This window comes from Phocoena sinus, chromosome 3, assembly GCF_008692025.1.
Source record: "Phocoena sinus isolate mPhoSin1 chromosome 3, mPhoSin1.pri, whole genome shotgun sequence".
Lineage (NCBI taxonomy): Eukaryota > Metazoa > Chordata > Mammalia > Artiodactyla > Phocoenidae > Phocoena > Phocoena sinus.
The window spans coordinates 100629499-100643968 of record NC_045765.1 but is presented as its reverse complement, the minus strand read 5'-3'; the positions used below and the strand labels follow the sequence as shown (position 1 = coordinate 100643968).

At 35.8% G+C, this 14470-nt stretch overlaps 1 protein-coding gene across 1 annotated transcript in view; it reads left to right on the top strand.

The window, feature by feature from the left end:
* The window catches only part of POLR3G (RNA polymerase III subunit G), a 41828-nt gene that overhangs the window by 17755 nt on the left and 9603 nt on the right, over positions 1-14470 (top strand). The window contains 5 exon segments of the mRNA XM_032625001.1: positions 5013-5041; positions 5043-5070; positions 7678-7708; positions 7710-7726; positions 13585-13664. Coding sequence (XP_032480892.1) covers positions 5013-5041; positions 5043-5070; positions 7678-7708; positions 7710-7726; positions 13585-13664 — 185 coding nt within the window.

Below are 14470 nucleotides of genomic sequence, written 5' to 3'. Positions count from 1 at the left end.
TACCACAATGTTCATCGCAGCTCTATTTGCAATAGCCAGGACATGGAAGCAACCTAAGTGTCCATCGACAGATGAATGGATAAAGAAGATGTGGCACATATATACAATGGAATATTACTCAGCCATAAAAAGAGATGAAATTGAGTTATTTGTAGTGAGGTGGATGGACCTAGAGTCTGTCATACAGAGTGAAGTCAGAAAGAGAAAAACAAATACCTTATGCTAACACGTATATATAGAATCTAAAAGAAAAAAAAGTTCTGAAGAACATAGGGACAGTACAGGAATAAAGATGCAGACATAGAGAATGGACTTGAGTATTGAGGACACGAGGAGGGGGAAGGGTAAGCTGGGATGAAGTGAGAGAGTGGCATGGACTTACATATACTACCAAATGTAAAATAGATAGCTAGTGGGAAGCAGCCCCATAGCACAGGGAGATCAGCTCGTTGCTTTGTGACCACCTAGAGAGATGTGATGGGAGGGTAGGAGGGAGATGCAAGAGGGAGGAGATCTGGGGATATATGTATATGTATAGCTGATTCACTTTGTTATACAGCAGAAGCTAACACACCATTGTAAAGCAATTTATACTTCAATAAAGATGTTAAAATAAATAAAGAAATAGATTAATAAATAAAAAGAAAGTAAAGCATTTTAAAAATACATAATATATATATGTGTGAGTACAGGTTTATATACACTCTATATATACATTATATATATATACACACAGACATACACACACACATATAGTGTGCGTATACACACCTTGATTGGAAAAGAATTGGCCAGACTGAATAGAAGTACACAACTGTCATAGGGAGCCATATTCTAGATAGTGTTCCATCTCTGTATGTTCACCAGCCTTCTCTCATCACTCACTACCTATGTGCTTTAGGAAAGAGAGATTTATGGACTAATGTAAAGAACTAAAGCTGTACAGACTTTGACAAATAAGGTAGGAGATCTCTTCCTGATCATCAAATGGCTGGTGGCTCAGGGCACTGAGATTTGTTCACAAAGAACGGAGGGCACAGAATAAACATATTTCATGTTGTGATAGATTCAAGGTTTGTTTATAGTGTTCTGAGGTAGAATTATAGAAATGATTGGTAGTTTCTCTGCAATGAAATTTATTATTTTTTTAATAAAGAGAAATGAATCAATGAATGTTATTATTTTAATGAGTTTTAGCTGCAAAGGTGCATAGAGAGCATCTGGTCCAGTGGTTCCCAGCTCAGGTTCCTGAACCACTGGGGTCCTCTGAGCTAGAAAGCTAGGGGTGACAGTGGTGATGGTTCTGTAAGCCATTTTCAGAAGCTTAATGGAAATCATACATTTACCTGCATTATGACCACAAGGTCTGTTATTGAACAAATGGAGTTTGTTTGGTTTATTAACTCTCAATATACTGTCAGGGTCCATTTTAATGTTTTAGTTTCTTTTTGAGCAGTTCTTACTATTTTATGTAATGATTTATATTCATTACTTATTTTTTCATAGACATCTTCCAAAGAACAAAGAGAATTTGCTTTAGAAAAGAAAAAAAATTCATATTATCTTAGCATTACCATACTGGCCAATTGGACCCTTTCATAAATCTAAAATACATTTTGGAACCTTAGTGATCTTATTTTCTTGCCTCTTGAAATATTTTGCTGTTTCATCATCAGAGATATTATTTCATCACTTTCATTAACTGTTCTCTGCTATGAACTCATGAATCAATGAGTAAACAATATATCTCTAAGAATGAAAAGGACAGGGGCTTCCCTGGTGGCGCAGTGGTTGAGAGTCCGCCTGCCGATGCAGGGGACACGAGTTCATGCCCTGGTCCGGGAAGATCCCACATGCCGTGGAGCGGCTGGACCCGTGAGCCATGGCCACTGAGCCAGAGCGTCCGGAGCCTGTACTCCGCAACGGGAGAGGCCACAATAGTGAGAGGCCCGCGTACCACCAAAAAAAAAAAAAAAAAAAAAAAGAATGAAAAGGACATATGGTATTTTCATACAGTTAATCTTTCGCATAATATTTTGTGATAGGAACCTTGAAAATTCTGTTTGCTAAAATGACGTGACCATATTTTTTTTCTTTTTTGATGGTATTTATATACCAAATTTTATTTCATATAGTTGGTAACAAGACAACTGCTGAAGGCAAAGGCAAAGACAAAGATGATTGAAAGGAAATAGATTATGTAGAAAATGAAACAATTTATTGGATTGATCACATTAATTGGTAATTATAAATTTTAATAATGAAAATGTTTTACAATTATAGATCAAAGAAGATGGCTCTGCCATCCTCTCTTCAACAAAAGTGTGAGCCATAACAGTTTTTTAAAGTGTTACATTTTGATGATGCAAATACAAGAAGAATTGGAAGTAATGATAAGCTAAAACCTATTAATAGAAATGTATTTTGTAATCTAGAATCACTTGGGTGGTGCAGGTGTGAGAAAAAACAGAAATAATCAGTTAGAATTTATTAAAGATGTATTTGAAATCTGGAATCAGGATATATGAAGTGCTTATATTTAAGGCTTGTACATGACAAATTCATGATGCACAGTTGATGCACAGTTAGCTGCATTCAAAGGATGTAGCCCATTTGGGTGAATATACCTTCAAAACCAGGAAAATAGTGGAGTATAATGAGTTTACTATACTTTGTTATTAAATTTCCCAGTAATTAATTTTCTTTCTTTTTAAATAACAGCTTTATTGAGATAAAATTCACATATCTAAAATATACTTTTAAACTATTTCAGTGCCTTTGAGTGTACTCACAGAATTGTGCTACCAACAGTGCTATCTAATTTTTAGAACTTGTTCATCATCCTGAAGAGATACCCCCATACCCATTAGTATCACTCCCCAGTGTCCCCTCCCCCCCGCCGCCCATGGCAACCAGTAATCTGCTTTGTCTTTAGTGATTTGTCTGTTCTAGACATTTCATATAAATGGAATCATAATATGTGTTCTTTTGTGACCGATTACTTTCACTTAACATAATGTTTTCAGGGTTCATACATAGTAAACCATGTATCAGTGTTTCATTCCTTTTTATGGTTGAATTATATTCCATTATATGTGTATACCACATTTTGTTCATTCGTCAGTTGATGGACATTTGGGTCAGTCCACATTGGGGCTACCATGAATAAAGCTGCTATGAACATTCATATACATGTTGTTGGGTGGACATATGTCACTTTTATTGTGTACATATCTAGGGTCATATGGTAACTCTTTATTTTACATTTTGAGGAATTGCCAAAATGTTTTCTGAAGTGGTTGCACCATTTTACATTACCAAAAATGTATAAGGGTTCCAATTTCTCTACATCCTTGTAACACTTATTACTGTCTTTTTTAGTTCTAGCCATCTAACTGGGTATAAAGTGGTAGCTTATTGTAGTTTTGGTTGGAATTTCCCTAATGACTAATGATGTTGAACATCTTAGCATGTGCTTTTTGTCCATGTATATCTTCTTTGAGGAAACGTCTATTTGTAATCCTTTGCTTTTTTAAATTGAATTCCAGTAGTTGGTTTTCAACATCTCTTATTCTTCTGTAAATTATTTGAAAGTAACTTAAAAATATAAAAATGGTTCGTTGGTAGTAACTGTTATTATTAATAAATGGTAATAATTTTTTCTTGGTAAATTGAGGGTTAAATTTTTTCAAATATAAAATCTGTTTTGGAGAAAAATTTAAAATGCAGATGCTGGGAATCTCTCATTTGCCTTCTCTTTACAGATGAAAAACTTGAGAGCAAGATTGAAGTCAAACAGTTAATATCTAGAAAAACCTTGTCTCTTAGTTTCTGATCTACTCTTTATTTTAGTTATCTTTGTCTAACACCATGGTCTTAGTATTATTTGGTGTACAATATTATATGTTACAGGTGTACAATATAGTGATTCACAATTTTCAAAGTTTACACTTCATTTATAGTTATTATAAATATTTACTATATTCCCTGTGTTGTACAATATATCCCTGTAGCTTATTTTATACCTAATAGTTTGTACCTCTTAATCCCCTACCGCTGTATTGCCCCTACCCACCTCCCTCTCCCCACTCATAACCACTAGTTTGTTCCCTGTATCTGTGAGTCTGTGGAAGCATTTTTTTTAACATGGAAGAAAAATCAGTGTCTACTTGGGTCTTGATTTTTATATTTTCATCTTTTATATTACTGTCTGCTTTTCATGACTATCCTCCTAAACCAGTTTTTATGATGAACCATGGTTTCAAGCTATTGTATAATGGTGTCACTTGCTAATTTGTGCTGTTGGGAAAGGGTTTGAGCCCTCATCGAGAGAACTTCTTGTGGCAAATTGGGCAAAGCAGAACAAGAGCCACAGCCACAGTCCCGTTTTTGGTGAGCTCGTAAGGTCCCTGCAGAGTTCTCAGCAGTGACATGGAAGGCTTGCAGCTTGCTCATTCATGCCCCATCAAGTCCAGCCTTGCCTACTCCTACCCTTTTCCGCATTCTCTCCCCCAATGGATTGTGACAAGTAGCTCACTGAGAAGCCTAAGTAAATGTGTGTATTAAGCATTTGCTTACCTTACTGGAGGTAAGCAAACGGCCCTCCATCCTCACTTAGATACTTAATACCTTCCAGTTATACAAGGTTTAGAGATTGGGAGCTGGAGGCCAGTGACACAAGAAGAAATAGAAGATGCCAAGTAGACCCCCTGCCCTTATGTGTAAGTGGCTTCCTGACTTGCATTTGGGCTTTTGTGAATTTTCTTAGAGATGAGTCAGATTGTCTGATTCTAAGAACCATAATTAGGGTTTAGGTCTCTGCTCACCCCCAGTCATTCATACCCAGTGCTTCTTGCCACTTCCCCTAAACATGTAATACTCATTGAACTGTTCAGTATGTGTCCAGGGACACATTGTGGAGAAATGTAAGAAACTCCCTGTATGTGAAATAAAAGATGTTACCTGGTGTTTTCAATTATTTTAAAATTTGTTTTTTCTATCTTTTTTTCTAGATATTGAAAGATATAGTAAAAGATATATGAAAGGTGTACAAAGAAGAGTGGATACCAGGTAATTGTAAAACTGAAAATGTTAAAATAATCTTTAAAGGCTATCTCCCTACCCTATATTTTTTAGGACAAATTATTGTATTTTCACCATAGGAAAATAGAGTCTGGCTCTTTTCCTATAATTAATTAGCAACATATATCTTTTGAAACTAAGATGAAACGATTTTCATATTGTAACACAGAAGGGTTGAAGTGTTTTTTGGAAATTCTTAGGATACTTTGGTTTTTTTTATAAACTGGGGCTCACCAGAACCATTGGGTTTCCATTTCCTTTTGCCACAATCACAGTTTTAGTCTCTAATACCAGTAGTCCTCACTGCTGTGCACCTGTGTGATTTTATAGCTTCTGAGGAGAAGCAAGTCTATTTTTATGAATATTTTAAGCCAAGTTTGTGTAACTTCCTTTCTTTCCAGCAGGCATAGACTCTTTTTGATTGTTAACATGCCTTTTAACAGAACCATACCTAAGAGTTTTTTTTTCAACATTCACAAAATTGCCTTGGATAGAGACAAGGTGAAAGGGGCTGCAGAGAACTCATCCAGTTCATTCATTTTATAGAAATTAACAGTTGCCATAGAAATGAAGAGACCTGTCAGGATGACATGGACCATACTTCTAAAACCCAGGTCTCCTCATTTTAACTCACTTTCCTTTGACATCTCTGTCCTTGGTGTGTTATAGAAACTGCCTGTATGTAAATGCATAAGTTGCATTTACAGCATTATTGTTTTCCTGACTTACAGTGCTCTTTCTTTTCAGTACTGATTATTGATAAGGTTGTGTCCCTCTGAAAACACTGTCTTAGGTCTCTCATTTCTTCTACTTCATAAGCATTCATCTCTAAATGATTCTCTTTAAATACTTTCTCATGATCACCTGTGTATTGTTTATAAAAAGAAAAATATTTAAAGCAAAATTTATTAATTCAGCTAAAATAGCTTGAGATATAAATGTTTTCTGCAAAAGACACTGAGTTTTTCTTTTATTAGCAGGCAGCATTTTTTTTTTTTTTTTTTGCAGTACGTGGGCCTCTCACTGCTGTGGCCTCTCCCGTTGTGGAGCACAGGCTCCGGACGCTCAGGCTCAGCGACCATGGCTCACGGGCCCAGCCGCTCTGCGGCGTGTGGGGTCCTCCCGGACCGGGGCACGAACCCGTGTCCCCTGCATCGGCAGGCGAACTCTCAACCACTGCGCCACCAGGGAAGCCCTAGGCAGGCAGCATTTTTATCTATTTCATGTTGCATCATTTTTCTGATTAAGCTTAAAAATGAAAAGGAAGTGACAAATTAAAGGAATTGTTTAATTAATGCAGGCAAAATTATTAATTGGAGGGAATTTACTTTTCCATAGCTATTTGTATTTTTAATTTTAAATTTTTTCCTATAATTATTAGAATTGTTTATTTAGTTTTGCATGTATTAGGATTGTGATCACATATTTTAACTTTTGAAAAAAAATTTTATTACATAAGAAATACATATCAGGGCTTCCCTGGTGGTGCAGTGGTTAAGAATCCGCCTGCCGATACAATGGACACGGGTTCGTGCCCTAGTCCGGGAGGATCCCACATGCCGTGGAGCGGCTGGGCATGTGGGCTGTGGCTGCTGAGCTTGTACATCGGAGCCTGTGCTCCGCAACGGGAGAGGCCACAACAGTGAGAGGCCTGCGTACCACAAAAAAAAAAAAAAAAGAAATACATATCAACTACAGGGCTTCCCTGGTGGCACAGTGTTAAGAATCCGCCTGCCAATGCAGGGACACGGGTTTGAGCCCTGGTGTGGGAGAAGCCCACATGCCGCGGAGCAACTAAGCCGTGCGCCGCAACTACTGAGCCTGTGCTCTAGAGCCCACGAGCTACAACTACTGAGCCCACAAGCCTAGAGCCCATGCTCCGAAACAAGAGAAGCCACCACAATGAGAAAACCTACATACCGCAACGAAGAGTAGCCCCCACTCACCACAACTAGAGAGAGCCGGCGTGCAGTAATGAAGACCCAATGCAGCCAAAAATAAATAAGTTAAATAAATAAATTTAAAAAAAAATACATATCAACTACAGAAAACTTATAAAATACAGAGTAGTTAAATAAATAACAGTTAAGAAAAACAGCTGTAATCCTAACACTCGCAAGGAATTACTGTAATATTTTGTCCCCAACCTAGAGCTTTCTCTGCACAAATATATATAAAAATATTTATATGGTAGGTTTATTTTTTAAATGGAATTCTGTATGTAGTTTTAGAAGCTTTTTTAATTTACCAGTATATCATGAATAACTTTTCATGCCCATAAATATTTTTCTGTATTTTTTGTTATGAAAATTTCTGTATTTGAAATTAATTATATAAATACTGTATAGCTGTTAAAAGAATGTTGTAGAAATTTTATAACACTGTTTCAAAGCTATTTTAATAAACTTTTTTTTCTTCATAGGAGAAAATATATCATTGTTATAATTTGATCCCAGCTAAATATGTATAGTCAGATATTAAGAAACTTTATTTCCTTTGCATGAGCAACTATCATGTTCTTTAAATAGTTATAGCTAGTGCCAGTAATTCCTAGAGGAAACTGCCATTTTTATATTTCTCCTTTTGTACACACAGATTGGAGAAGACTCCCTAGAGAGTTGATGCCAGAAAAAATGCAAAAAAGGTACATTAACTAATATAATAATAATAATCCAGGTGGGAAAATGTTATTGCTTAACTTCCATTTAATATGGAACTGTCAATCTAATGTTACACTCAATGTTCTGAATGCTTTTTCTTAAAATATTTTTGACATTGTGATTATTTTGTTGGAGCCTTTTGCTGTTCATTTTTTGTTTTGTTTTTATTTGTTTAATTGTTTTTCCTTTAATTATGGAATTTTGATGTGCTAGGAAAGACTTTTCAAGTATGTAGATATTCTCATTTGCATATTTGAAAGTTTTAAAAAGATTATACTGGCTATATTTTAAGTTTTTAACTAAAACATTGGAACTGGTAACGTTTGGGAACTGTCGAATAGAACTTTATGGTGTACATAAAATATCACAGTGAAAGCTTCTGTTGTGTTGTTCTTTCATAATTCCACCGAATACAAAGTTGTTGAACATCTACTATTGCCAGACACTGTGCTAAGAGGGATAAAACAGTGAGCAAAGTAGGAGTAATCCTCGCCCTCACAGAGCTCACAGTCAGTTGGAGTAAAGACATTAAACGTAACACACTGTCTTCACTGGGAGGCCAGGGAAGGGTTCTTTGAGGAGGTACAGTTGAACTCCAGATTGAAGGACGAGTACTAGCTTGCTAAGATGAGGTTGTGGAGAGACACTGGAGAAATTGGTTTTTTAATGTGTTTTTATTGTTGAGTTTTAGGAGTTCTTTGTATATTTTGGATGATAGTCTGTAGGAAAAACACTCTTGCTGGGTGTTTGTCCTTTCCTGTCACACCACTACCACATTCACAGCAATTCTGACACCAGATGTATGGAGTTTTTTCCTGCACATCAAGCCATTCTCTGTAACACCAGCTGTGTCCTCCTACAATATAATTCCGTTCTGACACTAACTGGAGTTAGCACAGATCCCACAGATTAAGGGCTCCGTCCCAGGAGACTACTCCCCACTACAGATGTCAATCACAAGTATAGTGTGTCTTCAGGTTACCCACGACTTTTGTCTGAGTTGGCTACAAATCAGAGGTTCCCATGACCCTCCACCCCCAACCTTGGATTTGATTTGCTAGAACAGCTCACAGAACTTAGGGAAACATTTACTTACGTTTACCAGTTTACTATATGATAAAGATTATGATAAAGGATACAGATGAACAGTCAGGTGAAAAGATACATAAGATAAAGTCTGGAAGGTCGCCAGTGCAGGAACTTCTGTCTCTGTGGAATTGGGATGCGCCACCTTCTAGTACATGGATATGTTCACCAAGCCAGAAACTCTTGGAACCACATCCTTTGGGGATTTTTATGGAGGCTTCATCACATGGGCATGATCAATCATTAACTCAATCTCCAGCCCCTCTCCTCTTTTCCAAGGGATGGGAGATGAGGCTGAAAGTTCCAGGCTTCTAATCATGGCTTGATGTTTATGATAACCCACCCATCCTGAAGCTGCCCAGCAGCCCACCAAGTGTCACCCTCCTTAGAACAAAAGACACTCCTATCACCCAGTAAATTCCAAGGTATTTAGACACATATTAGAACAACAACAAAAAACACACTATTGTCACTTAGGAAGTTATAAGGGTTTTAGGAGTTTCTGTGCCAGAAACCAGGGGCTGAGACCAATATATATTATTTTCTATTTCACACAGTCCTTTTTCAAATACGTCTTTGAAAACATTTTCTCCCAGTCTGTAGCTTGTCTTCTTATTCCTTGACAGTGTCTTTCATACAGCAGTTTTTAATTTTAATGTAGTCCAGCTTATCAGTTCCTTTTTTCATGGATCCTGCCTTTGTTTTGCCTCTCAGAAGTCATCACCAAGCTCAAGGTCATCTAAATTTTCTCCTATGTTATCTTTTAGGGAGTTTTATAGTTTTGTGTTTTACATTTAAGTCTGTGATCCATTTTGAGTTAATTTTGTGAAGGGTGTAAAGTCTGTGTAAATTCATTTTTTGCATGTGGAAGTCCAGTTGCCTTTTTCTGTATTTATGTGGGTCTCTTTCTGGGCTCTCTATTTGGTTTCGTTGGCCTATGTATTTATTCTTTCACCTATACCACTGTCTTGATTACAATAGCTTTATAGTATGTTTTAAAGTCAGGTAGTGCCAGTCCTCTAACTTTGTTATTTTTCTTCAGTGTTGTGTTGGCTATTCTGGGTCTTTTGCCTCTCCATACATACAGTAGAGTCAGTTTGTCGATTTCTGCAAAATAATTTACTAGGATTTTGATTGAGATTGCGTTGAATTTATAGATGAAGTTGGAAGAAATGATACCTTGAAGATATTAGCTCTCCTATCCATGAATATGGAATATCTCTCCATTTATTTAGTTCTCTGATTTCATTAATCAGAGTTTGTAGTTTTTCCTCATATAGATCATTTGTTAGATTTTTACCTAAGTATTTCATTTTGGTGGGTACTAATGTAAATAGTACTATGTTTTTAATTTCAAATTCTACTTGTCAATTGTTCATATATAAGAAATCTATTGATTTTGTGTATTAACCTGTATCCTATAACCCTGCTATAATTGCTTATTAGTTCCAGGAGTTTTTTAGCCAGTTCATTCAGATTTTCTACATGTCGTCTGTGAACAAAGGAAGTTTTATTTTTTCCTTCCCAATCTACATACCTTTTGTATCCTTTTCTTATCTTATTGTATTAGCTAGGACTTCCAGTGAAATGTTGAAAAGCAGTGATGAGAGGGAACTTTCTTGCCTTGTTCCTGATCTTAGTGGCAGAGTGTCAGGTTTTTATTATTAATGATATCAAGTTTTTCACCACTAAGTATGATGTAACCATAGGGTGTTTTTGTAGATATTCTGTATCAAGTTGAAGAATTTCCCCTCTGTTCCTAACTTACTAAGAGTTTTTATCATGAGTGGCTGTTTGATTTTGTCATATGCTTTTTCTGCATCTATTGATATGATCATGTGATTTTTCTTCTTTAGCTTGTTAATGTGATGGATTACATTAATTGATTTTGGACCAGCCTTATATCCCTGGGGTAAATCCCCCTTGACTGTGGTGTATAATTCCTTCTATACATTGTTGGATTGGAGTTGAGAATATTTTGTTGAGGAGTTTTGTATCTTTATTCATGAGAGATAGTGATCTTTAGTTTGCTTTCTCATAATATGCGTCTGATTTTGGTATTAGGGTAATTCTGACCTCATAGAATGAGTTAGGAAGTACTCCCTCGACTTCTGTCTTTTGAAAGAGATCCCCCTCCCCTTTTTAACAGCTTTATTGAGATATAGTTGACATATAATAAAACGCACATATTTGAAACATACAATTTGGTGAATTTTGACATATATATTTTAAATGGAAGTATTTTTGTTTTATTTCAAAGCTACAACATATAAGAATATTTAGCTTGATTGAGAACAGAATTATTATATACTGAGATCTGATAGTTTACCTGCTGTCCTTTATACCCTTGGCTTTTCTTAGACAAATATATTATTTTCATAATAAAATAACATTTGCTTGAATGATACTGGTCATGTCCTAGTGGATCACAAATTTTTAGCAGACTTTAAAGAGCTGAAAAGAATATATCTGATTTGGAGGAATTAATGTTCAAATACATCCCACCGGCTGCTCATCCCTAGAATCACATATATACATTGATGATTTGTAAAAGCTTCCAGTGCATCAGGATTTTCATTTGTTGAAAACGAAAACAACAAAACTTTCTTTTTCCATTCTTCTTAATATTTTTATTTCATATTGTATAATTTTTGTGTTATGTTCCTGGTAAGCTTATACTCTCTCTTTTGTTAAAATGGCCTCCCCTGATTTACATGAAAGTAGCCAATACCAAAAGAGCCAAAGACTGAAAAAGTTTGTTTCTTGAAGAACCAGCTATTGGCAGGTGTTGAAAGAAACAAAAAAATTCAAATATATGCATGTATTTGGCCAAAGATGAAAAAAAATTCATGTAAATGTTTTGGGGTTGAAACAGTCTTCTAACAACTTTTCATAATTTGACACTTCTTTCTCAGTTATAAATAATACATAGCCAAAATTGCTGAGTAGACTTGAATATGCAACTGACTTTCTTGGCTAAGAGATTAATAATTTTTATAAGTTTATTTACCTGACCATGTTCTATAATATCCATTTAACAGATTTATGTGTATGAAATTTAAATAATTTGATAAAAACTCCTTAGAGAAAAAGACTTCTTGATGTAAGTTACATTCTTAGCTAGTGTTTTCTGGCATCAATATTATATATTGAGAGCTTGTTCATATATGATATTTTATGTGCTACAATTCAGATTAAACAGTCTTTGCTCTCAAGGGGAACAGAGATAGTTACCCATCATTAAATCTAACTATTTTTTTATAACTTTTGTTTGAGCAAAACCTCACTAATATGTATGTTTGGGAGGTCTGAACTCAGTGACTCCCCAAGGGGCAATTTGGTATCACATAATAACTTGTAAATTCCATCAGTTATGGGTCATGCACCACAATCTAAAAATTTCTTCTTCTATAGGTTAAATGTTAATCTTTAACAAAATTACATCTTTCTGAGCCATATTTTCCTCTGTTACCAAGTAATTTCTAGGTATTTAGTTTGATTTTGGGAAAGAATGGTAATACTTTTTGATCACCATGGGACAATTTTGTAACATATCATAGTGTTTTGGTAACTGACTAGCAGGATCTGTATGTGAAACAATTCTTTATACCCTGCAGTTTCACATTAGCCTCAAAATGCAATATTTTTGATACAGCTTAAAATAGTTTGTATCCCAAAGCTATTAAAACATTTTATTTATATTGCTTTGAGTTTTCAGATTCATATGACGGGTGTGTTCCATTTAACTATTTTTTTTTTTTTTTTTTTTTTTTTTTTTTGCGGTACGCGGGCCTCTCACTGCTGTGGCCGCTCCCGCTGCGGAGCACAGGCTCCGGACGCGCAGGCTCAGCGGCCACGGCTCATGGGCCCAGCCGCTCCGCGGCATGTGGGATCCTCCCGGACCGGGGCACGAACCCGCGTCCCCTGCATCGGCAGGCGGACTCTCAACCACTGCGCCACCAGGGAAGCCCCCATTTAACTATTTTAATCTTCATTACAAAGATAATGCTATGCTGCCCTAAATATAACCTCTTTCTCATCTCTTTAACCACTGGCAAATACATATTTATTCTACACTTGTATGTTTTTTAATTGAAGTATAGTTGACTTACATATTATATTAATTTCAGATGTACAACATAGTGATGTGATAACTTTTATACATCATGAAATGATCACCACTATGAGTCTAGATCACCATATAAAGTTATTACAATATTATTGACCTATTCCCTGCACTGTACTGATGTATAATATCATCACTGTACTGATGATTATACTGATGTATAATCATCCTCGTGATTATATATTTTATAACTGGAAGTTTGTTTTTTATTTTCCCAAACCTGGTAGGATTGCCCTATTTAAAATTTCCTGATCAGTGAACAGGAAGCCAGTGCAGATGATACATTTGTGGGAGCCTTTCACTGCCCCTCTAGTGCTTCTACCTGAGGGAACATTGTCGCAGTTTTGGCCCTGAGGACATTAAATGCCAATTCAAATTTTCAGTAGAGATATCTGGTTGCAGTCTTAGAAAATATCCTATTAAGTGATTATCGTTTACTCCTCACCATGGAAAATTGGTGATGTGTGCTGATTTATTTTGTTCATTCTTTAGGAAAATTAATTCATCCTGCAAATTATGTGTGCCTGGTATGGCATACCAGCATGCTAGATGGCATATTAAAAGGCGAAGACATTTAATATACAATTGCTGTTATAGAAAAATGTGTTAACAGTGGTTTTACTTCAGCAGGCCCCAAATCCAAAAAGGCAAAAGATACAGGCAAAGGCACTTCACTCACTAATACTGCAGATGTATTGAAGAAAATTGAGGTAAGGTTTTCTTCTTATTATAAGAACAAACTGAAAAAATGTCATACCTCTTTTTGTCTTCTTCCACCTTTCCACCTTCTCTCTCTTTTAAATAACGTGTACACTTGGCAGAGCCAAGCCCAGCATACAGGGTAACTAGCAAGGTTTGAACATTGTTGGCTGGGAGATATGGGGGCTCCATTCTGTCCTCTCTACGACTCACCTGTCAGCTTGCCTCACCTTTTGTCACCTGACTCCTTTCCCACTCTATTCCTCTTTTCCCCTTGCATTTGGATTATGCATGGGAAAGAAACATGAATGTATACCTTCAAAAACCTCTCATTTTTTTCTCTTATTGGTATTATGTGTATTTTTAATGCTTTTCTTCTGCTTTATGTTTAAGTGTAGAAGATTCTATTGAGGGAAAATCCTATCTTATGGCACTTATTTTTATATCTTTATTTTTTAATATTTCAAAAGAAAGATGTAAAATTAAAAAGATTAATAAACTAAAAATATGCCCTCCCATCCCTGTCCCTAGCCATCCATTCAGTTCCTCTATTTTAGACAGCCAGTGTTAACAGTTTATATATCCTTCCAGAAACATTTTATGCATAGAAAATACAGATTTTTTTTCTTTTTAATGACAAAAAAGCAGCATATTGCACTGTTTTGCCTCTTCACCTTATCACTTAAAATATCTTGGCAATGTTTCCATGTCAGTCTGTGAAAGAGTTCCCTCATTCTTTTCTTTTTCTTCTTTTTTTTTTTGGCTACACTATAAGAATGAACCATAATTTATTTAATCAGTAATCTATTGATGGACA